This window comes from Ornithodoros turicata, chromosome 10, assembly GCF_037126465.1.
Source record: "Ornithodoros turicata isolate Travis chromosome 10, ASM3712646v1, whole genome shotgun sequence".
NCBI classification, from domain to species: domain Eukaryota; kingdom Metazoa; phylum Arthropoda; class Arachnida; order Ixodida; family Argasidae; genus Ornithodoros; species Ornithodoros turicata.
In genome coordinates this window covers 29,826,946-29,854,183 of record NC_088210.1, presented here as the reverse complement: position 1 = coordinate 29,854,183, position 27,238 = coordinate 29,826,946, and the positions used below count along the sequence as shown (strand labels likewise).

Below are 27,238 nucleotides of genomic sequence, written 5' to 3'. Positions count from 1 at the left end.
TTAGGGCCGGCCATCCGTCATAGATGACCATGACCAACGGCGACGTGAGTGCTCGGCGTGCAAATTTCACCCGACAGACGTTCGACCATTCGAGGTTCAACCATTAAATACGAAAGAGATACACGAGGCAGCTGAGCCATCTCCGCAGCATGTGCAGAGTTGCCAACCGTGAAATGGGAGCGCCGCCATTGGAAAAGATCGTTTTTGACGCGTTAAGGGACGTTTCATTTTTTTAACTTTTTTTTTGTTGCGGTTTTCGTATCTGAGAATAGCATGCGGTTTTAGCTTGTCGACCCCCGTCCAATGCCGTGGAGGTGTGTTTGCAGCTTTTTATAGTCTTTATATGCATTCCATTCCTTCCGTTCAATGTTCTAATTTTGGTACCACGCGCATCTCTCAAGCTTGTTTTCTCACCTCGTGGTGAACAATAGACGAAAAGGCGATTTTTAAGGAGACCTCTTCCTCTTTGTCTACCCAACGTTACCCCAACGGCGAACCCTGTCACCATCACCACCACCACCATCATTTTTAAGTTCATTTTTGCAATACTTTAAAAACAGAACTTCACCACATAGCACGGTGGAAGCCGACCATTGCACAGAATGATACCTTTATCACTCCTGATTTGTGGAAAGCACGGGGCGTACGCCTTTTTTTGAACAACATAAGTGTTCCAAAAAGGCGTACGCCCACCCGTTTTTAACCAGATACGGACGGACCTACGTGGTGACTGGCCCTATTGAGCAATCTAAGAAGATAATTTCACTGCATAGCACGCTGTGCGCCAACCATTGCCGCGAATGATAGGGTTACTGCCTCTGCATCGAAGAGAGAGGAGGGCGTACGCCTTTTTGTGTCACTTATCGTACATCCAAACTGACACAAAAAGGCGCACGCACGCCTCTCTCTCTTCGAATCAGAAGCGATAACCCTGTCAGTCGCCGCAATGGTTGGCGCACAGCGTGCTACGCGGTGAAGTTATGTTTTGAGAGAGAGCTATCGTTTCAACTCCCGAAATGGTCGTTTCAACTTTCGTTTTCTTAGAGGCTGCATTCAGCGAGTTTCCTCGCCAGTTTTAACTACACTCTTAAAAATGACCTCCACCGCATAGCACGCTCCTAGCCAACCATAATCTCGAATGATATCGTTATCTGCCCTGATTTGTGGAAAATGGGAGGCGTACGCCTTTTTTGTGACACTTATGCTGTTCATAATTGTCACAAAATAGGCGTACGCCTCCCGTTTTCAACAAATCAGAGCAGATAACGATATCATTCGAGATGATGGTTGGCTAGGAGCGTGCTATGCGGTGAAGTTCATTTTTAAGAGTGTAAGGCAGCGTGTCGAGGATCACGTTCTAGCTTTTTCCGACTGCGTCGGCCACCATGACCATGCGGCCCGCATGCCACATGTTGCCTGTGGCCCTTCTCGAGTGCAACTAATGGTGCTGGCAACTTTGCGCTCTGCCTGTGACGCGTGTCGTCCCCCATTTTTCAAAACTTTCGCAGATACTCTGTCAAATGGTATATGCGGCGCCCCGCTCTACTGCACAATTTGTACTTTCTCCCAAGCTGACACAAAAACAGGTCATACTGTGACGCTGGTGACAATAGAATGGCTGTGGTTTTGAACCAGCGTATCAGCTGACTTGTGTACCGTTCATGTGTTGTTTGCGAAGGAGTAGACGACTTTAAGAAGATGCGCGCGCCACCAAGCGCGTGGCGCAAAGCAGCATGGGAATTTTGAGGGACACTGCTCTGTCGTCTGCTTCGGTTATGGTTTAACCCGGCTGACGCTGCTGCTGCGCACACCGGGAATGTTGTTGTTCTTCTTCTACCTCCGTCTCTGGCCGGCTCGTAATGCTGTAAGTCGTTCCAAGTTCCCATGATCCCTTGCGTGCCACAGGTGGCGCTTCCAGAGGGAGCCAGTCTGTGTGGCTGGTCTTCCGCTCTGATTCCAATACAGTCACAGGTGGCGCTTCCTTTTGTAAAAAGGCCCATTGGCTTGTCCCATCCTACAGTTGGCGATACAAGGCCCATTGGCCTACAGTTGGCAATACATGGTCTATTGGTCTACAGTTTGCAATACGACGTCAGCGGTATCGATATGTGCATCGAGGCGGCAGAGAACGAGACAGATCCTCGTGAAGACATTCCGTGGCAGCCGTGAGGAATCTTGGACCGGACAGGCTGCTATCACAAGACATCTTTAACATCAACCGCTGCACACCTTTTCGGACAGCTTCAATATATTTTCCAGGCGTCGCTTCAACCGCTGAGCTCCAACCGTTTCAAGTCTTTCTGTTTCCATCTTGGTTTCTGTGTATCTCCGCATGACTCGGAGTCCGCTTGGCCCAGGTTCCTCTCCATTAACATCATTCACCACTCACTGATGTTACTGGTGTTTCTGATGTCACTGGTGTTAAACCCATTTACGAATTGTTTCTGTGTCGCAATATCTGGTCGTGTCACGCTAATGCCGCGTCCCAACCTTTGTAAAGATGGTCTTTTTTTAACGACCACCCCATATAATATCACAGTGGGTGGTACTCAGTGTTTACTCCATGAAAGAGTTTCTCTCGGATGTCCACTCTAATTGGTCAAGCGCAAATAAAATAGACCGACACCGAGTGTCCCACAGGACAAAACGCTATTCGTTCCGAAGTTTCTAAGCCGGCTATTTATTAATAGTGCAGACTGACCTTAGTGTTGAGCGCGCCGGTGGAAGTAGAACGATATTAACGGTGTTGTGACAGCTTGATAGATGCGGCTCATTGCATTATGCATACAATTTATACTGCACGCCAGAATCTCGAGGAAAAAGAAAATTGCACGTGTCTTTTCTGAATGCAGCCATACAGCTGAAAAGAGCGTGCAGCCTGTTCAGATGCAATATCTCTCTCTTCCAAGAAATAAACCAATTATTCTTCTTAAGTTACAGGACCCGACAAAGCGTCAGTCGGCATAACAGAAGAAAGCTTATGAAAGAGTAAGGTGTTGAATTGAAATTGAAGATTTTGTATCCACAGCAGGCTGTGGCAGGAACGTTAAATAACTGTCCTCCCACGCATCATTTTCCAAGCTGTACGTCTTTATTTCCCAGAAAGCCATCGAAAAGTGACGAAAGAGGGGAAAAAACAAACAAAAAAACAAACAAACGAAGGAAGCGTGCAGTACGTGTAATAAAGAAGCATGCATAACACACGGGACCGGCATCGTATAGTTCGAGATATGGCCGCATGGTGGAGTCAGTTGGAGGCGTTGTATTCTGTTGCGGTCTGATACGATGATGGATGGCTAGCTGAGAGCGATTGGCAGCAGACAACTTGCTTTGATGGAAGGAGTGCTAAGTCTCTCAGCGGGGATCTTCACACATAATGCCACACTGGCTCCGTTCTCACTCCTTCAACAGTATCTTTCTTTGCGTAGCTTACACGTGGTATACGTCAAAGTTGCCTTGGTTACCGAACCTCTATCAGCGATTTGTCGGGAGAAGTGGACAGTCATGGTCATTTAGTAAAACCTTGAGATATAAAACTCACGAACAATCTATCTCTGTTTTTAAAAAAAATCACCTACATACCGCAGATGCACGGGCGTAAATTTCTAATTATGACGTGGTTATCCCTTTCAATACGTGTCTACAAAATACAGCTCACTTAAACTCATAGCTACCTTTATTGTCTTGCGATGTGTGTTTGGTTGTGTGTTATGTCAGTGTCGTTTTTATATTTTCTAATTATTTGTATAATGTACTGTTTATAATAAGGATGTCGTTTTTAATGTGACGGTTTGTGCGTATGGTAATGCTTGTACATAAACGCGTGTCACGTCTGTGACTTTTTATTCTTATTAATTCATTTGAATATCATTCGCTGTTATTAACATGACTCCGTGAAATGCAGTTAATATTATTTGTTATCATTGTTGCGAGGAGCCTTCAACCGGGATCTCTTCCCTCTGGCTCCTCTTCATGTTTATTATATTAACTCTATAACAACCTGAATAAACGTGATGTTACTGTTAGGGGAACTTCACCTATAGACCTAAAGGTTGTGCTCTATTTACACATTCTTAAAACATGACTTCATACAGTTTATATAAGTCATGATTTGTGGGAAGCATCTACTCCTTTTTGTGACAAATAACATAACTGCGTAAGTGTCACAAGAAGGTCATTATGTTCCCATTTTCGACAAATCAGGGAAGTGAACGATGTTATTCGAATTTGATTTCGAATTTCGACGCATCGTTTCTGACGCACTGCATTCGCGCGTTAACCACAGAGCCAACATACAGACGCTGGAGCCTCAGCGTCTCTCTTCGAATTTTTGGACCCATTCAGATCACGTGTCTTCGTACGTCATCGTCCTCCACCTATCTTATAAGCCTCCAATTTGGCGTGGCCTGGCTCCTGCATAGAAGATTCCGCTTCACTGAAATGATAGATTGGTACCTATTCCCCATTGTGCTGTCAAAAGCACTTGCTGTAACTCTAGACGTCCTACGCGGTCGAGGACACCGAAAAATAAATAAATAAATCAAGAAACACAAAATGGCGGCGCAAAATATAGGGGTGGTTCTGCTTTGGATCCTCTGACCTTGCCGGCATTATTCCGAACTTTTGATTTCGTTCTGAGGGCGGGTCGCGACCTCTGGCGTTCGAGAAAATGACAAACTGTCATCCTTAAACATCTCGCCCTTCTCCTCATACACATTTCAAATGTGTGTTTGTGCTGTAATAGGGGTCGCCACTATACGATGAACTTTGGAAGACGCTTTTGTGTATGCGGGCGGAATTGCCCATGGTACTTGGGCCTGCATTTTAAAAGAGCGGCTGTTTGTGTGTGTGAATGTTAGTGTCTCTCTCTTCTATCTCATGTGATGCAAGCCGGATTTCCTTCGCTGTTAAGGCTTATAGGCACCGTTTGCTTTAAATGGTGACCGCAGGTGAAAAACGATGCAGAGTATTTATGTTCCAGTTCTTGTTAAGTGTGCCCACATGAGGGAGCGTCAGTGGTTACTCATTTCACGATTTTCTTGGGAACTGCAGGGCGGTTGCACGTTCTGACACTGCATTGAACGTACAAGGAACGCTTGCTATCTCATAGGAATGGTTTGGTTGAGTGTTGCTTTAAGTGTTTAGGCGTAATAGACAGAAGGAAGAGCTCGAATAATGTAGTTGTGCTTGCTAGTTTGGGAATAATGGTGATTTGTACAATGTGATTCATAATGAAACTGTGTATTTTGAAAAAGAAAAAAAAATCGAGAGGAACTCAAGAGATGAAGGAAGATATCTGTAGGACAGAATAATCTACGTATTTATGGAATAACACTACCATTTCAGGCAAACTACGTGGTCACAAATGCACTTGAATTCATGACCCATGTGCCAGTACCGTTAACTACTACCGTGTGCAGTAGTGGTTCTAAGGTTGCAGTGAGTACTTGGTACGAGAAGTAGAACCGGTACACTAAGCTGCGCTAAGTAGTCGATCAAATTAGAACTATAGAGCACTTGGCACCCGGAGCAGAACTGAATTGTTTCATAAGAACCATTAAAGATTTGGTGCTTAAAGTGGGCATGGTACCTAAAACAACGTTCGGGTGTGCGCTCTTCAACATGGTTTCTAGTATTACATAGTATTAAATATACTATAAGTTGTTAAGTATCTTGTTCTCCTAACATGGTTTCTAGTATTCCATCGTACTGAATATAGTTCAAACGGAAGTGTCTCAGGAGGAGAGCCACCGATATTTCGAACAGAGACTGTCGTATTTCGAACAATCTCAGTTCGAAATATCGGTGGCTCTTGTCCTGAGCCATTTCTCTTCATACTTATTACCGGTTCGCTAGTTTTCTACCCGTTCATGAATATAGTATAGGTTGTTAAGCGTTTTGTTCGCCTAATACCCACAACTAATCTCCATCGCTGATTCCAGTATAACGTATACATCATTCCGCAAAAGTAGAGAATGCGAAAAAGGAATGACCCCGGCGTTCGAACATAACCCTCATCGCTCACATGGGGGCAGCAGTGTGACGAACGCACAAACAAACGTCCCACAAAAGTTCCTGTTAATCCAGAATACATCGCTGGAGGCTAAAGGCCGTGTGGGTGGTAATGCCAGTTAATGCTGAATATCCCTGATTATTTGTACGCCTCCAGCTCACGTGGCGGTGTCAAGGGTTAATCAACGTAGGGCCCAAAATGTAGCAAAGGTCGGCGCTGTAACCCCTTTCAATTTCCCCGTGATCTGTCTTCTCTGCAGACAGGGTACAGATGCACCTCAAGGCACGGTTCGTTTCGCGTATTTTGTTATTTTTTCTTTTTTTCTTTTCGGTCACTCGCAGGTATGTTTGTCAGGGTTCATTGCAGCTGCTGGCACGGAGCAGAGGTCCTATTTTAACCGGGGCGCCTGCGCGTGAAGTACAGCGTTAGCCTGCAGAGCCTGTAGTCGACTCTTGACCTCAGCAACGAAAGACTGCGCTGAGTGGCAACGCGACATACACCGAAGGTTGTTTCGTGAATCCTTAGAGATCGCCACTAGGAGAAACGTAGTTAGCAACGCGTCATCTATCCCTCTCGCCCTCCTTCGAAGGTTTTTAGCATTTAGGTTGCGATGACCCAATTACCTTAAGCAATAATTATTAATTATTGCTGTGTCTGAGAACTTGCGTCCTCGACACCAGCTAGCCTGCACCCTTTCCCTTGTTTCATTAATACGAAAGACTTAACTAGAACTGGACGTTGCTTTTATCTTTTTTATCTTCTTCTTCTTCAGAGAGACGTAGCATTCTAGAAACTTCGAATCTGGATGCAATGTCTTGTGGACGTGAGACCTCGTCACATGGTGTCGCAAACCATGTAGCGTTAGCACGTGGCTTCAATGAATTGGTTGCTTGCAGCACTGTCAGTGGTTTGTATAGTGCGGATCGTGCAATGTCCTGATATTTCTCGCCGCCTTCGCCCGCACCAAAACGCACTTTTGTGTCTCTTGCCTGTGAGCGCCCGTACAAGAGCACATTAGTGCGCCGTCTTCATTTCGGTCATTCAATGTTTAGAATCAGAATCCCACACGATGGCGCAATCATCACCCGTTTGTGTCCCTGTGTACAAAACAAATCACTGATACACCAACCGGACGAAGTCTGATGACGTGCCACAAAGGCTTCGAGGGCGTTGCCCCAATATCCAATGGCTTTCCTTGCATCCTTACCCTCTTTATTAGCGCGCACGCAGTGCCCTCTAGTGCTCAGGTTTCGTTTGGAGGACATAGTCTTTAGTTTCAGCGACGAAAGTCTGAGGGGACAACACTGGAATGTGACAGTCCTCTCCGCTTTCATGAAAGAAGGGGAAGCCAGTACGAAGGGCTACCGGAAATTCTGACGCGGGACCGAAAGATCGCATTCCGAACTAAGAGGGCGCTGAAATCTGCCCGGTATGAAGGTTAGAGGGTGATAGTGGGAAAATATACGACAGGAGAGGAACAAAAGCACCGCTTCCATTGTTGCGCAACCAGTAGAAATATTAGGTGTCCACGTAAACAACAGACTGGGTGTCACGCGCTAATGACGCATCGTGTAGACTTCATGTTTCTCGATATGGTTCGAAAAATAAAAATAAAAATAAGCAAGGTATGGAGAAATTGGCCCAACACTACGTTGCAGCGGCTACGCCATGACTATTAATATATGTCATGTATGAAGTAATGCAAATCGAAGTTGGGAAGAGGAGTGCCCTTATGGCAGGGGGCACCAGTCTGTAATAAACTTCGACATTATTTCGTGTGTGCATTCACGTCTGTGCTGCCTTATTGACGTACGGTAATTTGAATTGTGTGTGTATGTGTATTTCTTTCTTATTTGACGTTCCTGCAAGGGATAAGTCATGGGTCCTGCAGTCGTGCAGCAAAATTTTAAGCGCGAAGAGGGGAAAGTTGTCACTCCATCCAGAGGAACCACGAAAGGGGTAGAAAGAGAGAGAGAGAGAGATACATGATGATGATGATATGGGGTAGAAAGAGAGGCGTTGAACGATGTGTGATTTTAATATATCGTGCGAAATTAGTGTGCATATTTTATTTATTTTCTTGAGGTTAACTTACGACTGTGTAAGGGAGGACGTGTAAAACGGATAATGTGTAAAGGTTGGTCACAAAAAAAAAAAAAAAAAAAAAGAAAGAGAATAGCAAAAGAAAGCAAAATATCTAAATTACGACTGCGACAGTGTTAGTGTGCGCGGTTTGCGCACGCACTACTTTTTTTCTCCTTCCTCAAAAATATAAATATTAGCACCAGAACTAAAAGGCACTGTACGAAATAGTATTGGCGTTCGATGTTCCTTCGTCTCGCCGAAGTATCGGAAGTACGGAGGTATCGAGGTGAACAGCAGGTGCAGACGGAGAGAAAAGAAAGAACTCGCGCGTCGACGAATATGGAGCATATCGGATATAACGATCTCTATTTACATCGCACGTCTGTCCGAATTCGTATTACCAGGAAAACCGTCACGGCGACTCCTAGGCCGTTTCCTGGAGGAGTGTCAGGCAGCGTCACTGTGGGTTTCAGCTGTCATCACATATCGTGTTTTGATCATCCCGGCAGTCTTGGTGTCGTTTTCAACGGCTCGGTCTGACGCGCGGTTCTGTTATCGTTCCCTGCATTGCATGCAGAACACGTGCAGTAACGCGTCAAAAACGTCAGTCAAAAAACGTGAGGTTTACACGATTGATTACAAGGAAAAACACCCACGATGAAGCTCGAACGTACGGAATGTGCGAGACAAAGATAAAAGCAGGAAGGATTTAAAAAAAAGTAATCATCTTTGGGCCTTGTGCAAAACGCTAAGGCTATCCTTGGCCGAAACTCGTTCTAAAATTGAAGCCTTCCAATCGTTCTCGAAATCGATCGTTCCTTTTATTTCTTCCATTGTTGCTTTGGTGGGCACGCAATTTCAGCGTGCCACACAGACAGTGTGGAGATCATCCCCATATCATCGTCATCATGTATCTCTCTCTCTCTCTCTCTGGAGATTACGCAGCGGCGGCACTGTCTGACACTGTGGTGTCACGTAGGCCTTTGAAGTCATGGACGGACCTACAGATGGTCCTGTATAGATATCGCACTAAAAAAAAAAAAACTAGCTACATTGGCGGAATATACATAGAGAAATATTCGGACAGAGCATTTCTTTTATATATTTTGAGCCCTATATAACGCGTCCTGAACCGGAGTGTTGTAGGGACTAACATATCCACATTTTTCTTTTACCAATCAATCAATCAATCAAAGAGAAAGTCGCTCCTTGCATGCAGATTGCGCGGTAAGACGCGCGAAATAACGTAGCTATTGCTGGCTTAGTCGCGACTCAAACCGTTTCTCTTCCTTTCTCTCATTATGGGAAATTTTAGGAGAGGTCAGCTTAGTCAAGCTGGCATGCTACTCCTGCATGCATAGTTTTGCAACCACGAAGCCAGCCCTTATCGTATTTGACGTGGTAAAACAACAAGATTGCAAAATATCCCGGCAGAGTAACTAACCTTTCTGCTAGTGGTGGCTTTCGGGAGGCGGCTTCCATAGCGTTTAAAGCTTGGGTGAGGAAGAGCTGCTGCGACAGCCTCGGAGCTCCGCTCAGGCTAAGGCTCTGAGTGCCCGGAGTCCCACCGTACGAATCCTCGATGCCGACCATGGAGTTACCCAGAGTCGAGTTGCTGAGACCTTCCGCATCCTGGTTACGTTTTTCGTTCAATCGTTCTCTGTTCGCCTGCAATAATAAAAAAAAGAGTATACTGAGTTTCCGATCAATCAATTATTGTTAAATCAATTTCATGTTACAGCTTCATCTTTCTATCCACACCTAGCTACACTGTACAGTTGGGGTTTTTGTCTACACAAATAAGTTTAAGTAAGTAATAAGTTTCAGCGCGTTAGTGAAAACATAAGTGAGAAAAATAAGTTTGTATACCGCACATGATAAATGAGTAAATGGGTATGATACGTAGTTGTACTAGGTATGTGTACACCGAAACCAGAACTTAATTCTGCATCTATTACACTTCAAGGAGAAAAGGAGTAAACTGGATGGAAATTAAACCTTGTGGACACATACATTGCAATTAACCCCTTATTTTACTCCCCTGATCCTGCAATTTACACCCCAGCTCTGCAAATAGCTCCTAAAATCAAACCTTTCGTGCATGTAATCGGGAAAGGGACTAACGGTTGTGGCAACGCATCTAGTCTCTACGAGGGCTATTATTACCGCTTTTTGTTCTCAGAATATACATCTGTTGAAAAGTTATCTTCCCGCATACCAAACGTGCTTAAATCACGTAGCATTATCTACACTCTTAAAAATGAGTTCCACCACATTGCACGCTCCCAGCCAACTATCATCGCGAATGACGCTCGAATTCTCGCGAATTTCTCGAATCTCTCTCTCTCGAATCTCTCGAATTCTCGCGGGCGAATTCTCGCCCCTGATTCGTTGAAAATGGGAGGTGGAGCCTATTTTTTAGCCATTATGCACGTGCATATTGCTACAAAATAAGCTCCGCCTCCCGTTTTCAACAAATCAGGGGCAAGAACGTTGTCATTCGGGTTTATGGTTGGCTACACCCGTAGAAATGAACTTCACCGCATAGCAAGTCCATTCCTAAGGGTGTAGGAGCGTGCTATGTGGTGAAACTAATTTTTAAGAGTGTAGGGTCGTTATGTGGCCGTAGCACGTGACCACGTCACGTAGTCCTTGAATATCACGCGGTGGTTGGCCGCATAAAGCTACGGACGAACGCACATTGCGGTTGTTCCAAATAAAGGCATCGCTTTAAAACGTATTCTCATCGATGTATTAGTTTCGTTGTACAACAAACAAACTATTGACACAATCTGTCTACGGTGCCTTCTTTGCACTCAAAAACACCCACGCTTCCGTCCAGCTTTTTTTCTTTCTTTTCTTTTTTCTTTTACCAGCTATTTTTCACATTCCCGCTGCGTTTCATTCATCACGCAACGCTGTCTCCTCCGCTTTTTGATCAAATGAAATCTAACGGCAAATCGATCAGCTTGAACCAAGCGTTCGGAACTGACTGCTGGAAAAGTCGACGTCCGTCCAATAGCGAACGCAAGAGAACACCTTCCTCGATTCGCTGTCAAAATGTTTTCCCCTCAATGAGCGGACCCCATGCCGCGGGGATAAAGTTCTTTTCCGGCGCTGTGACACATTCTTGTCCGCTCGCTGAATATATCTTCGCAGTTCGTGAGTGGACCCATGCGGCTCTGTACTTCGTTGTTAATGCTTTGTTGTATACCTCGCGCACCGGAATCTCACATGCGTCGACGTTGAGTTCGACAGGAATGGTATATTGCAATCTTCTCCCTGTATGTAGGAGATATGTACATGGTATATAATTGTGGGACTCCTACACTCTTAGAAATGAACTTCACCGCATAGCACGCTCCTAGCCAACCATCATCCTGAATCATATCGTTATCAGCACTGATTTGTTGAAAACGGGAGTTTTTTTTTTGCCTTTTTGTGACACTTATGCTGTTCATAATTGTCACAAAAAAGGTGTACGCCTCTCGTTTTCAACAAATCAGGGCAGATAACGATATCATTCGAGATGGTGGTTGGCGAGGAGCGTACTATGCGGTGAAGTTCATTTTTAACAGTGTAGATGTCAGTTGAACGATTTTCTTTAAAAACAAAACTCCACCACACAACAGGTTCAGAGCTAAACAGCTAATCCACAATGATGTCAGAATAATTAAGAGAATTATCTTTGGCGATTTGTTTTGAGGAAATTTATTGAATTATTTAAGCTATCAACTAACTATCAACACAAACAGTACGAACAGATGATGGAATGATGAGACAACAGAGAGATGATGACCAGAGAAGAACAGAGATGATGATGGAGTTCAACATGTAGTTCAAAAGTTTCGACCGAGTGAGTGTAAAATATCGGAATCGCTGGGGACATACACAGCACACATTCAGCGAGTCATAAGCCCTTGTCTCCGTTGCCTACATTGTTTAGTATGAATTTCCATCATGCTCGGTGGGCCACCCTGTATATACATTTACGGAGGCACAGAGGCGTTGCCAGCGTGCGCACCCTGAATGCCAATGGAAAAGCGGTCCTGCCAGCGACGCCGGGAACCCTTCCTTCCTAGTGTAAACATGTCTTGCTGCAAGATGTTTGTGTTGCTTGCTCGCAATCTCCGACCGACAATATACGGGTGTGGTTGGTAGATGACTGGGAGCGAGGCGAACGTCCGTTATCATCTCCGTATCAGTTGGAGCAAAGGGGGTGTTGCCTATCATTTTACACTCTTTCGTACCGTTTTAGACAGAGAATAATTGCTATAAGGATGATGGTTACACTCATGACTTTTGACAAACCACACTGTTAAAACAGAACTTCACCACATAGCACGCTCATAGCCAACCATCATTCCGAATAATATCATTCTGTGTATTGATTTGTTGAAAATGGGAGGAGGCGCCTATCTGGGACAGATTATCTTGTCCCAGATAGGCGCGTCCCTTCTGTTTTGAACAAATCAGGACACAGAATGATATTATTCGGAATTATGGTTGGCTAGGAGCGTGCTATGTGGTGAAGTTCTGTTTTAACAGTGCAGGAGAGGAAGATATCTCAATTCCGAATGACGGTGTTTCTGATCGTGTTATATGGTGAAGTTCTGTATCCAAGGCGCATCGCAGCTACACTCTACAAACAGAACTTCACCGCATAGCACGCTGTGCTCCAACCATTGCCACGAATGATAGGGTTATCGCTTCTGATTCGAAGAGAGAAGGGAGCGTACGCCTTTTTGTGGCAATTTGGTTATATGAAAATGGCCACAAAAAGGCGTACGCCCCCTCTCTCGTCCAATCACAAGCGGTAACTCTATCATTCGGGGCAATGGTTGGCGCACAGCGTGCTATGCGGTGAAGTTCTGTTTTTCGAGTGTATGCTATGCGCAAGCATACCCTTAAAGTTTGCTTCCGTGCACGCACCAGTGTTCTGCGGAGGAGCATCCTTTACAGATCTGGTGCCGATGTGACGTTTTACGCAATGACAATCATCGCGGTAACGATAGTGGACTTGTTGTACCAACACGTTGATGAGATTTACGCGTCGTTAAAATCGTTTGTTAGGCTAAGCGGCATTCTTTCGCCATCATGCAAGTTAAACGAGTGCCGCGTTATTTATAGTTGTAGACTGCTCATTTTAAATAACCTTTCACGATCGACATCTTAAATAACTGCGCCGTTGTCACCAGCACTACTTCGTCGGGCGTCCCGTTGAGGTCATTTCGGTGATACCTGCCTCCGAGCAATCTCTGTCTGTTAACCGGTTTTCTCAGTTTTCAGACAAGCTTCTCACACACGCGGTTCATAACTCATGAAGTCAAATATATTGAGATAATATTTTTCAGGAATCATAACGAAACAGCAGCTACCGACGCTCCGACAGCACACATATCCGCGGCGCTACTATTATAGACATTTGAAAATGCATAGCACTTCCACGTTCTGCTGACGCATCGGGTTTCGACTAATGCGTGTCACTTTTTTTTTTAATGTACACTTACTACGTGGGTGGAATGCCTAATACTTTTCTTGAGGCTTCCGAGTTGCGAGAAAACGCAAGAAGCACCCAGAAGCCATCAGTTAAACCTTAGCTGAGAAATGAGATAATTTCTTTTGCAGACAGGGTCTATATTTAATGCCTGTCCTCAGCCACATCGCGCTAGGGCGATACATGTGGCGTTTAACTTCTGTATACGTGCTCCAAGGGGCTGTAAAAGCTGTGTCAGGTGTTCCAGACAGTAATGGCACTGTGTGTTGTAATATAGTTGCTGAAATTGTGCAAGAACAGCAAAGATGCCACTAGAAACGTGATTATCAGGGTGCTATCAATTAACCGAGTGCAACTGAACAAATCACACGATGTAGAACATGTGTGAGCAACAAGAGAGTAGCTGTTACGTGCAAGTAATTTAAAACGTAAATGAAATAAGTACTTAGATTTAAAAAAAATCATTTTTCACAATATCATAAGATCTTCATGAGGTATATATAGATCTCTGTGGGGCTCTGTTTTGATTTATTGTGTATACGTAATCTATTTCAACGCAGCTGATCAGAAATTGGTATTATGCATTCATGACAGCGAGGACAGCTTACAAACGAATGCGTTTTTCTTATGATGCGATCTTAAGAGTCCTCCGTTAGTTGAAGACCAACTTAATAATGAGGCTCGATCCATTACTAAATCTCTGATTACCAACATATGTGGTAAATATTTGCGGCCAGAAAGTGGGAAATGTAGTACAAAGTAAAACATACTTTACTCCGAGTCACTATCTCGCTTTTCTGGGTTATCGCCCCGTGAATTCTCATCCAATCTATTTGTAATGAATGGCAGTATATTTCGCGTTTAGTGTTAAGGCAAAGATACACTCTTAAAAATGAACTTCACCACATAGCACGCTCCTAGCCAACCATCACCCCGAATGACAACGTTCTCGCCCTAGATTTGTTGAAAACGGGAGGAGGAGCCTATTTTGTGCCATTATGCACGGCACAAAATAGGCTCCTCCTCCCGTTTTCAACAAATCAGGGGCGAGAACGTTGTCATTCGGGGTGATGGTTGGCTAGGAGCGTGCTATGTGGTGAAGTTCATTTTTAAGAGTGTACAACAACAATGCCTTCCTATATCACGTGTGTTCTCCGTCAGGGTCCACACTGCGTACACTCTAAGAACAGAACAGAGAGAACAGAGGGAGGCGTACGCCTTTTTGTGACAATCATTACATATCCAAATTGCCACAAGAAAGGCGTACTCACCCCCGCTCTCTTCGAATCAGAAGTGATGACCCTATCATTCGTGGCAATGGTTGGCGCCCAGCGTGCTATGCGGTGAAGTTCTATTTTTGGAGCGTATATGAAGCGAGCCGCGAACCCCTTTGATAATTTCACACCTTTCACAACCTCAAACTTCACGTTAGTCTCCATGCATCTATCACGCTTTCAAGCTTATCATTAAAAATAGCCTCGCAATATAACGAATACGCCTGGGTGGCTGCAGTAGCAAAGAAACACGCGGGACGGGGGCTCGAAACAATGCAAGCATCGTACATATGGTAGCGCATACACTCGAGAGCAGGTAGGTGTGACAGAGGAAGCCGGTTATGAGAAAGGTTCCCATGACCGCGCCTAAGCCTGACCCGCGCGGACGACCCACCCTCGAAAGAGGTTTTTGCGTAAGCCGTACAGGCAATGGGAGGAAGGGACTACTGCGTATCTATACCGTATAGCGTCCATATAGATAAAATAAATGTTCTTTCATTAATATGTTTTGGAGAGGGGTGTGACGTTCCCGCTTTTATCTTTATTTAGCCCATGAGTAGTGATTTTTTTTTTATTAGTGCGCGTTATTTCTTACGTATACGCGTCCGTAACGCGTATCCTATAATGTGGCTGCAGATTTTTTTGACATGTCGTTTGACAGCCCGGATATCTGTGGGGTATCTATTATGCGGTTCTAAATTTGTGCGTCTTGTAATGTGATGGGAGTATGACAGTTGAGAATAGTGAGTCACTTTATTGAAGACTGAATTCCCTATATGGCAGAGTACGATAAAGGTCCATTACGGCAGACCAGGGCTATTTAGTCTTTCTTTCTCGAGAAATTTGTAGTATGTCCGTATATTTTCACTTCGCTTTTCATATTCGGTTATAGTGTTCTTCGGACATCGTTACGTCCGATGTGCCTGCTGTTCAGTGTACTCAAATTTGACAAACGTATATCTCAATTCACGCGAGAAGACATAAAAATGTAATGTTACGTAGAAGTAATATAAGCATATGCGTAAGAGAGAGAGAGAAATACATGATGACGATGATATGGGGATGACTTCCGCTCATGCGTAAGAGATTCACTGAATGATATACTAAGCTGGTTCACACTGATTTTTCTTTGAGACACTGCCGTTTACACTAATTACGGACCTCTCCCTGTTTGCAAACAAATGACGTCATAGTGTTCGACAGCGCCACCAATTTGGTAGAGTTGAATTACGCTCCAAGCTATAGGGGCGAACAAGGCCGCGCCCGAAAGCCACGGTCTTGTGGGGATTACGATGGTCCCTGAAAGGGACAAGACCTTCAGTCCTACTTTTCTTTCATTAGGAGGCAGCGAACAAGTGCCCATTCGTGGAACCCAGCCCTCCCCTTCCGAGTTGTTTCGGTTTCAGTCTGTCTACCAACGTCATGATGACGTTTCTCGGGTAAAGGTCTATACACGTCTAAACGAGGGGCGGATCGACGGGGGCCCTGGACAGCATGCTACATGCACTACATGGGATCAGTTGAAGCAATACGTGGAAACAGAAACTGAAATTGAGAGGGGGGGGGGGGTCAGGACATCCCATCCCCCAGGTGTAGCTTTATATGGAAATCTGCCTATCTTCGGGCGCGGCAGTCGTTACAATGCCGCTGTAATTTCTTCTTCCATATCTTCTCTCTCCACAACTGTAACGGACAGACCTACATGGCTGTGGACGTTGGAGGGTTAAAAAACACATACACACACACTTTTGCTTTACTATATACGAACATGAACATTAAGGCAACACCCACCGATGTGCTACGTATTGCAGGACCACCAATTAAACTCGGTACATTATTAGTATTAGAAGTGTTTTGTCCAAATATAATGAAATCCACCCTCATCCCTCCAAGAAATTCCACAACCAGTTGTCTTGGTGTGGGCGTTCTGCAGTGATCTTCTTATCACAAGTCAACGCGTTTTGATGTTTAGGAACAGCCTCATGCAGTCGTCTTTCTCTTTTTTTCTTTTTCGTAATTCCGTGTCAGCGCCGCGACGCAACTGTGGCTACGGCGTCTTACAGACGTGGACAGATGGAGAGAAAACATCAGGAAGGGGTGGGCGACAGGGGGTGCTAGTATGCGTCCTGGGCCGACTTCAGGGGAACAGTGCCGACATTCGTCTGGAAAGGGCCGCCATTTCCAATATTGGGCCGACATTTTCTATATTGGTCCAATATTGGGCCAATATTGGACCGACATTGCCGATATGGGGCCGACATTTTCAATATTGGTCCAATATTGGGCCAAGATGTTGCGCTGCTTGGGGTAGTAGTTAGGATGATCGCCTTCCACACCCAGAGGTGCGCCCACTGGCCCAATATTGGTCCAATATTGGGCCGACATTGCCAGTATTGGTCAAATATTGGGCCAAGATGTTGCGCTACTTGGGACGCCACGCGAGTTGCTTCTGGAGTCGTCCTGACACAGAGGATATGCTACGGGGGGCGGGGGGGGGCGACCCTTTTCGTGTCAAACAAGCCCACTCCCGTTTGTAAAATCGACCACATTCGGCCCACTGTTTGCAACGCCTCATTTCAGAACGGGGGCCACCGCATATCCCGAAAGCGAGTCGTGCCCACCCTTGAGACGCCATCATTCAAGATGGCGCCGATAATTGCGGGTGTACCTTTCGAAATCGCCGATGCATCTTTCAAAGCTGGCGTGGCACCGGCCGCCGACCCACCGACTCTTCAACCGCCAACCGGAGGGAGGAAAAACTCGAGCACGAGCAAAAAAGTGGAGCGTCAGCTATAGTTTTGTCTGCTTCTAATTTCCTCTCCTCAAGCAGCGCTGCTTGTTTCCGGATTGGCCAGCAGCTTATCGCGATTATTTCATGACGCAACGAATAGATCATTCTGTTTGTGTCCATTGGCTCTCGGCATTTCGTGAGCGGTAGCCACGGAGCTCACCTTTATAGCCGTGATTCTGTTTTGGTTTCCTTCAAAAATACACCGTTAGCCCAAGGGTGGGGCTGCTTCATCTCCTTTGATCATCGTATAGGGTGGATCACGCACAGGAGTGCAGCTGCATTTTGAATAGGAATCGGCGCGCATATAACAAAAAAAAAAAAAAAAAAGTTCCGAGGTTGTGGGCCTCCTATGAGGGAGAGATTCGATATAGATAGTGGGAACCGTGGCGAAATTAATCTAATATAGATGAAGTTTCTGTTTTCTTCTTCTTCTTCTTTGCTGCCTACTGATATTTCTAGTTGTATAGCCTCTGCATTTCTGCTCGTTTGCATGCGCTCCGTTTGTGAAGGTCGTGCAGCCGAGAACGAATCACCGGCAGAGGACCTGAGCCTACACTCTTAAAAATGAACTTCACCGCATAGCACGCTCCTAGCCAACCATCATCTCGAATGATATCGTTATCTGGCCTGATTTGTTGGAAACGGGAGGCGTACGCCTTTTTTGTGACACTTATGCTGTTCATAATTGTCACAAAAAATGCGTACGCCTCCCGTTTTCAACAAATCAGGGCAGGTAACGATATCATTCGAGATGATGGTTGACTAAGAACGTGCTATGCGGTGAAGTTCATTTTTAAGAGTGTATATCTGTCGTGTTTCTGCTCTCAGTTCAAACAATGTGATCTACACTCTTGAAAATGAACTCTCCTAGCATACCATCATCTCGAATGATAACGTTATCTGGCCTGATTTGTTGGAAACGGGAGGCGTACGCCTTTTTTGTGACACTTATGCTGTACATAATTGTCACAAAAAATGCGTACGCCTCCCGTTTTCAACAAATCAGGCCAGATAACGATATCATTCGAGATGATGGTTGGATAGGAACGTGCTATGCGGTGAAGTTCATTTTTAAGAGTGTGTTCCTTATCTATACGTTAAGACGATAACGTACGAGGCACTAAAACTCACTACTATTAGGCAATGATTTACGTGACCATATCATAAACAACAATATAGTAATATGAGTGATGAAACAATAAAGCGTTGATCTACTATATCGAATTACGTTGCCGTGTTCCGTAATTACGAATTCCGCTTCGCAGCTCGCCCGCATCTATACGCAGGCTATCCTAATACATAACACGGGCACAAATTAATGCTATCAATTATTTAGAAAAAAAAAACGAAGATGAACACAAAAGCACGCATTTACAGCCTTGTAATCTGTACCTCCAAAGCTGAGAGGGAGCTAATAAAAAAACAACGTATACAAATGCCTGCCCGACCAAATTACCTTGCCTTGCGGCTAAGCCATGACGACTGTCACACGTTGCACCACTGAGGACAGTGAAGCCGACATAAAAAATTCCGGAAGCTCCTCTTCCTAAGGCTACCCGCCTTTAGAGAAGCTCATTTGGTCCAATCCATCATTATATTCGATCCATCCTGCGGCATCCAGCATTAACAGAAACGAAAAAAATAAATAAACGAAGAAAAGGAAGAAGTACCAAAGCACGTGCCTGGAGTAGATCGGCTGCGCCAACGAATAATTCGTATCCAACCAATCACCCCGATCTCAGCTCTCATTGTGCTTATCAGAGCGTTTTGCTTCCAGCTATATGCGGGCTGCTGTCCGCTGTCACGAGTATAACTATAGCACCTGGAAATGACAATTACTGGAGATAACTCGAGTGCCGTAATTATCGGGAATCATATCGATTATGCGATCGTGGTTCGAGATGCTTTTGGGCTGCATTCGTTTGCGTATAGATGCGACCCGCTTGACGAATTAAACCACCGTGCGCCAAGATAAGATATACGAATGCGATAATGCGATAAGAGATCGCATTCGGAAGTCCGAATGTATATTTTATGTTATTTCCTGGAATAAGGAGGGGTATTCAGTAGCCTCCTATCAAATCATCATTAACTCCTTGCATTACCACAGTGTAGCCACTATCGACAGGTAGAAGATGAAAAGGCAGACGGCATAATGCAACGTAATTGGGTGTACGGTTGCTGCAACTATTCATGAAGCTATCTTATCAGTAGATGAATATCTTGGGGGACTGCGAGTACGCTGGAGGGTCCATAATCGTTACGGCCATAGAAAATCGTAAGGCGGTCACGCTTGAGCAAGCGAGCTTGTAAAATGCAATAAGCTCAATAGAACGCGACTTCGACTTCCATGTGTTAACGGACAGTCCAGAAATTCCGATGTGAAGAACTCCAAATTACGTTTGCCTTCTAGTTCAAGGATACGCCCGACGATGGTGAAAAAGTGATGTTTGAGTTGGTCCTCAGGTGCATTCCTCGCAGGGGGGGGGATTTATTGGCTGAAAAAAAAAAAATAATAAAGGGGAAAGGGCTTCTGTTATTATGTGTTGCGTCTCTGTAACCAAAGCTCCACCTGTGTTTTCATCGTACATTTCCCACGCTGACTTGACAGATGTAATCACAATCGAACCACTTGGAGAGGCGTCGATTTTTTGTCGTGTCAGGGGCAAAAAGCCGTCTTAGAGCTGCTTTTCTTTTTTTTTTTTCACCCATTTCTTTTCTTTCTCCTTACTTTTTTCTTTCTTTCAAGTTCTCGTATTCGGGGTCAACCAACCGTATTCATTCCCGCGGTAGCCAAACAAAGAACAAAAACAAAAAGAAATGTTAAACGATCCGCACTTATGACGACAGCTAAGAACAACAACTTAAAAAAAAGATAAAAGAAAAACAGAGGTAGTTAGCATTCAGCACACCTGTTCTTCACCACGCGTTTCATCAACGTACCCTGATCACGTCAAATGCAGGCAAAGGCAAAGGAAGGCGAGCCGATGTTCGAAGGGTTGGCAAACTATAGGAACATTGTGTACACACACGTGCGCGCGCAAAGCATCAAATAAATAAAACAAGCAAACAACTGAAACAACACGTACTCACACGTGCCGCTCGCAGTGAGGAACCCTTGAAAAAGTTCAGTTTAAGTAAGCCATGACCAGTGTCAATGACATAGTATTTAAGTTCCAAATGTGTTTCCTGTCACAGTAGTAGTGATGCCACCTGTGAATACCTTCATGCCGAGCAACACATTTTTTCTCACTTTACAAAAAAAATAGAAGAACATTATCTGCAGCAATCAAAATTCATGAAGACACGAAAAACTTGTAAAAATATGCCTTATAAGAGAGAATATGAGACACCCTGTGTGGTTTACCACAAAGGCGGTGCTCCCTTTTCTGCGTGATACGAGCCTCCTGGGCTCTCTGTGAGCCCGGTTTCCTCTTTATTTATTTATTATATATTTATTTATTTATCTTCTTTTTTTTTGTTTAGGAAATAACAAGCCGGCGTGCTGCATGGCTGACCTTTCCCGTTTTTTGTTCCTTTTTCTTTTCTTTTTTTTCTTTCCATCTTTCCTTTTGTTTATGTTTTTTCTGCCAATAAATCCCCCCCCCCCGCACTCTGTGTGATTTCTATACGTGAAATGGGGGAAAGGGGGCAAGGGCCCCCATAGCAGTGGTTTACCCAAAATTTCGTCCTTGGTGGGTGTTGGGTTCTACAAGGGGGTGTATTTGTAAAGACAAAAAATACAAATATTACAAATACAAATAAATGCAAAAATTTCGTAACATTGCACAATATTTAAAAAAATCATAATATTGCGCAGTCATCGAAATACTGTGTAATCTCACAAAAATTTGGGGGGGGACCTCCTCCAGATTCTTTTTTTTTTTTTTTTAGGGTGGTGTTACGGGAGTGTAGGAGGTGGGGTGGGGGTGGACCTCAGTGGGGCGGAGGACACTGGCACGGCGGCTCGCCGTTTGCTTCCGACCGAAAAGGCCGTGCCCCTGACATCCCACGCCACCTGAACCCCACCTTGTTTGTGCGTGATGGGAGGGCGACGACCCTTTGATACATCCAAAGCAACACGAGAGAACGCGATCAACCCTTCAATAATTACGTCAGGGCGACGATAAAACGAAGACCTCCTCCTCCCGTAGCCACCGAGTGTGTTTTCGAGCGGAAGGCCTCGCGATCGTGACTCGTAAGGGATACGGGAGCAGATTGCTACCGGACACGATTTGTCCGCCGGCAGAAGCTTGGATATATACAAGTACAATGCTACAGATTCTCATTTATTTCTGCAGTGGAATGAGCTATAGCACTCCGGGACATATTTAGGCACTGTTAAGGGCAACCCATGGGAGGAGGTGCACCGTCCATCACCTTGTCGATATTAGCGTGTCCTATAATCTTTCAAAATGTTGATTTGTCAGTTAATGTGTAGTATTTATTGGATAATACTTCGGGACATAATAGAGGACCTTCCAGGTATGACAGTTGGAAGTTATTGAATGTATTATTGAAGTTAGTGCGCTCGGTTACAGCAAGTATAGACTAGGTTGTTCGTCTGTTAGTTGACCAGTGTACGGAGCGTTGCGTATTTGTTGTTGCACGTCCCGTGTCCTGTATCGCGGCCAAATATGTCGTTATGTGATGTATTCCCTGCATGTTTTGCTCCTTGTAAACTGTGTGGCCGCGTTTATTGGATAATACGATGTCCACATTCGTTGTATCCCTTGAATCACACGTATGTCGATGGTACTGCTCCAGTCCACTTCCGACAGGACTTTGCATGATACACGCACACAATTCAATAATGCAACCGCATAAACTCTTCTAGGTCTTTCTATCTGCTGCCCTTAGCATACTAGTAAAAAACAAACATTTTTAGCTGCGTTAATTACTTAGTTACCGGTGCGCATATCATCGGACGCAACCAGGAGATCCTTCCTAGAAATTCAGTCAATGAAACTGGCAATCTTTGCATGTGGTCAACCCGAACTAATTTTCTTGCAGTTATCCCCACATTCTTCGATGCCATTCCTGGGGGTCTGCATCGACGAGACAAAGAACCCAACAGAGCGAAAACAGGTACGGAATGATTTATAAGCGGCGTGACGTACAGTAAAAGAGGCTTCATAATAAACGGCGTCGGCTGAAATACGACCCGAAGCCCGAGCTTCCTCTTTGTCGAACTTTTTCGATGAAAGAGGCGAGACGGAAGAAGAACAATGATGTATTGAAGTCGTGCCTGGGACTTTGGGCACGGCAGAGCTGATCGCGCGTGGCCCGCTACGTTCAGGTAGCTGGCCGTCGGAAGCTGCGAGTTTGTCTTCGGGGTGTGCGTCGAAAACGGTAGCTGTCCTGGCACAAGTGGCGCGCGAGACGCCTTCGTCGATTATTAGCAGGGAGGCGTGCCCTGGGTTGGAGATTAATGTAGCGGACTGACGTTGGCGTTAACTTTACGGGATGTGTGTGTGTGTGGGGGGGGGGATATGCAGAGAGAAATATACGCGGGGAGGTTGTTCGCACTCTGCTATATGATGACCTGCTAACTTCTGTTTGCAAAAGGGTTCCCTCTCTGTTACGTGAGTCCCTCTCCTCTATGGCTCTGGCTACGTCTTTGTTTTTTTTTTTTGTTTGTTTTTTATGACATACGAGTAGTCTATTTCAAAAGCGCGTGCGAGGTCGTTGTTGGCAAAAATGATATCGTCCGGCGGCAGACGAGACAACATGCCACCAGGCCTTTCTCGTTCCTGTTTCCAAAGAATTGCAATGTTGCCAGCTTTATGAATTGCAAAATTTTTAGGGGCTTTCTTTAGAAGTATTTCTTATCAGATGAAAGTGCGAACACGTTCATGCGTTATGTACCTTATGAGTACATCAATAAACTAGAGAGTTGGAACGAAACGGATTCCAGTAAAATCTTGATTCGGGAATCTAAGGAATGTGATTTTTTCAGAGCCTTTTCTATAAACATGGCCCTGCCTATATTACTGGATGTACACATACATGCCTGGGGGAGGATTCCGTCATAATACCCGTGCAACGAAGACGCTAAACACCCGAGAAACCCTTTCACCCGGCTACACCCCCGGCTAAACACTTTAACGTGCGCACATGTGTAGTACAATTGTACGACGTAATCCAATGAGGAGATACTAGGGCGGGAAATGGTCAATAAGAAGCAAAGTAACAAGTGCAGGGCAAAAGCTTGCATAAATCATTAATAAAATAGGACGGAATCACATCATATCCATGCACTCTTCGATAGCGTGCATCATAACGACAAAAATGCGCTTTATAGCACACTCGAAACGAAACTGCTATCCCACAACACCCTTCGCATTACGGAAGCCGTGCCAGACAACGCACAGCCTAAGAGCCACAGTGACCACCCCATTGGTTTGTTCTTTTCTTTTTTGTATTAGAGGCTATCTGTCCGATGCATAATCGCTTACTGCTCGATTACCGCTGTGCCAACACAACAAACTATAGTATGCCCTTAATTGAGCCTAATGAGAACAGCATGTACCGGCCGGATTGCGGCCCGCTGAGTGCCACTCGTTTAGAGGCCCAACATGGTTTGCGCAACCGTTCTGGAAGCAATGTGAATATTACGCGTCATTGGCGGTTCCAACAGTGGACAGTGGATCAGCCTATTCGCCGCGTCCACGGAGCACTATCTCTTGATTGACCGTTACCGGCAGCTGTGCTCTCGATGTATATGCCGCTGTCCACGGTTATTCTCATTAATGCTTTCCAATTAGAAAGGAGAGCTTTTGGAAATGGCTTCCAATTTGCTCCTCTTTCGGATCTCAATACTCAGGCATACAGTGATGTGGAAAAGGAGAAGGTCGTTACGTCAGTTCTGTGCACTCGGTTAGTGGTGCCGCAAAATGTCTTTATGTTACTCGCGTGTCTTTGGCCATACGCAGTTAAATGCGAACAATTGATTGCTGTGTGATGTGATGATGTGATGTGAGTAAAGAAAAAAATGGGGATGTAAGTTTCGACGAAGTCAAACTGGCTACCCCAGTACACTTAATACAGAAAGTTCAATCTGATGATGAGATGATGAAAACGCAAAAGGATGATGTCCAGAGACGAACAGAGATGATAATTGAGTTCAACATGTAGGTCAAAAGTTCAAGAGCTGCGCCCAAGTTAGAGTAAAGTGGCGGAATCACCGGGGGCACACACAGGACACATCACACATTCACCGTGTCATAGGATGTCCATAAGCCCGGTTGCATGCAAAAAGTCTTCAAGTGCCCTTAGCGCCTTGTCGGACGAAGGAGGACCTAATAGTTTCGTGATGTCGAAGGCTCGGGAGTCCAAACGAGAGAGGCTTGTCTCTAATGCCCTTCGCCTATCTGCCTATTGATTGCCTATCTGCAGCAACCCGTATGTAACAGAGGAACATGGAATATTCCTTTCGTCCGCGACAGTCACGAAATATAAATAAATATATATATAGTGAACGTTGACATAAATGCGAGACAGAAGTCGAAAGTAGGGGAAGTAACAAAAGAGTGTTTATTTAAACTTGAAAGTTATAAAAGTTAGGGGCGATGTCTACGTTACGGCGGAAGCTCCGCCTTCTTCAGGACGAAATAGCTAAATGAGCATTTAGATTTAGATTATATATATATATATATATATATATATATACAAGCGTGATCTCGCACGTCTGTCTGAGGCCTGGACCCGTATGAGTTGTACGAAGGTTATGCTTTGTAAAGTTCAGTTTGTTGAAGATCTCTGTATGCCGTCAGTTTCCAAGAGCAACGCTAAGTGACAGATGATCCCCATCATAAGAGATGGTGCTGCGAATGTGGAAAAGCGGGAAAAAAAAGGGGGCGTGCAAAAGGACTGAGAGTACGCGCCTCAAATTACATGTAAACTACTCCATGACATTAATAACTGCACGTGGCCATACTGTTCGTAATGGACAATACTTCACTGTGGAGCTTCAAGGTGCCTTTACATACTTGAAGCCTCGTTAGAGCGATAGCTTTATATAGAGCCCAACAACGCCATGTATAGGTCTGTCCGTTACAGTTGTGGAGAGAGAGAAAGAGAAGGAGGAGGAGGAGGAAAGACGAGAGAAGAAGCAGAAAGAAAGGATTAAAATCGGAAGATGGCAGGATAAATAAGATTTTAAACACATTTGGCAGAACTGTGCTGCAGTACTGCAGTGTGCTAGATTTGGCGTACTAGTACTGCAAAAAAAGAAACAGGAAAGACTTAAAAAGTAGTAGTAATAGACTTTTAAAAAAAGTAGCTCTCTAGTGCACTAGTAGTAGAGAGCGGGTTGAGACGTCCTTCCCGTTGGTGGTAGCCAAGGTCGTGTTGAAGACTGGCAGGGGGTGGGTTCGAATCCTTCCACCAGCTGTGCCGTCTGAGGATTTCCCCTGGTTTCCCGAAGACTTTCCAGACGAATCTCGGCACAGTTCCCTTCGAAGTCTACCCAGGACGCATACTAACACCCTCTATCTCCCACTCCATCCTGCTGGTCCTCTCTCCATCTGTACGGCGCTCATAGCCACAGTTGCTTCGCGGCGCTAACACGGAGTCAAAAAAAAAGAACTAGTAGTAGAAGAAAGAAAAAGTGAACGATGAAAATGCTCCAGCCTATAGACAACAGAGAACGACGAATTTTTGCCGCGTCGAGGAATGTCAACTTCCCTCCATTGTACCACGACACTCCGCGCATTCTAATTGTAGCATTCAACAAATACTTAACCGACGACCGTCCGTGCAACTTAATGAACGGTTGCCGTGCTCCCCATAGAGGGAGCAGCACACCGTCGCCCCATCCAGGTTGCTAGCAGCTGGCCACCCACACCTTTGTTTGCGCAATGTTTTACCGTCATCTCGCAACAATGGGCAGCGCTTTTAAACGGCTCGTAAGGAATTTTGAGGAGGGCGTGGCCACGCCAAGTTTTACGACGGTTTACAAGCCGCCGGTCGGCTCTGTAACGCGACCTGCTCGTTGGCGTGTAATGGGGGAAGCTCATTGTTAACGGGCTCCACGCAAGACAAGGAAGGGCATAAAAGATGACCAGCGGAATGAAAGCAAAGCGTGGCTGTTCGGTGTTCCAGTAAGCTGCTCGTTCACGATGAATTTCGTTTGTATAGATACTACGTAGGTGCTGCATATATACCAGGTAGATAGAGAATGTATCATGCTTTTGGTTGTTAAGGTTGTTTGTTGTATAGATGTTGAAGAGTAATTGTGAAGCCAAAGCGTGCTGCTTGATATCGTGATGTTTATTCTTTAGCGTCTAAGCTTTTCTTTCTCTAACTCTCTCTCTCTTACTTTGTACGCAATGCAATACGAGAAGTAAAAAATGAAGTATTCGACTCGGAATACTAGCAGATCAATTGTAAAAATGTGGTCGCGTTGACGGTCACGTTGACGCTTGAGAATGTGCTTTGAGGTTTACAAAGCAGGGACAAGTTTGCTGGAAATCAATATGACAACACACGGCTTCAGGAACCCCAGTTGCTACACTTACTACGTCATCACATGTATTGCCAGCTTAACTTGCCGTAATATAATTTAACAGCCCTTT

The 27,238-nt window shown here is 44.9% G+C and overlaps 1 protein-coding gene across 2 annotated transcripts in view; it reads right to left on the bottom strand.

The window, feature by feature from the left end:
• The window catches only part of LOC135369817 (polyhomeotic-proximal chromatin protein-like), a 231,890-nt gene that overhangs the window by 115,727 nt on the left and 88,925 nt on the right, over positions 1–27,238 (bottom strand). For both annotated transcript variants that reach the window (XM_064603359.1, XM_064603360.1), the window contains exon 2: positions 9,543–9,766. In XM_064603359.1, coding sequence (XP_064459429.1) covers positions 9,543–9,766 — 224 coding nt within the window. The remainder of the gene's footprint in view (positions 1–9,542; positions 9,767–27,238) is intronic.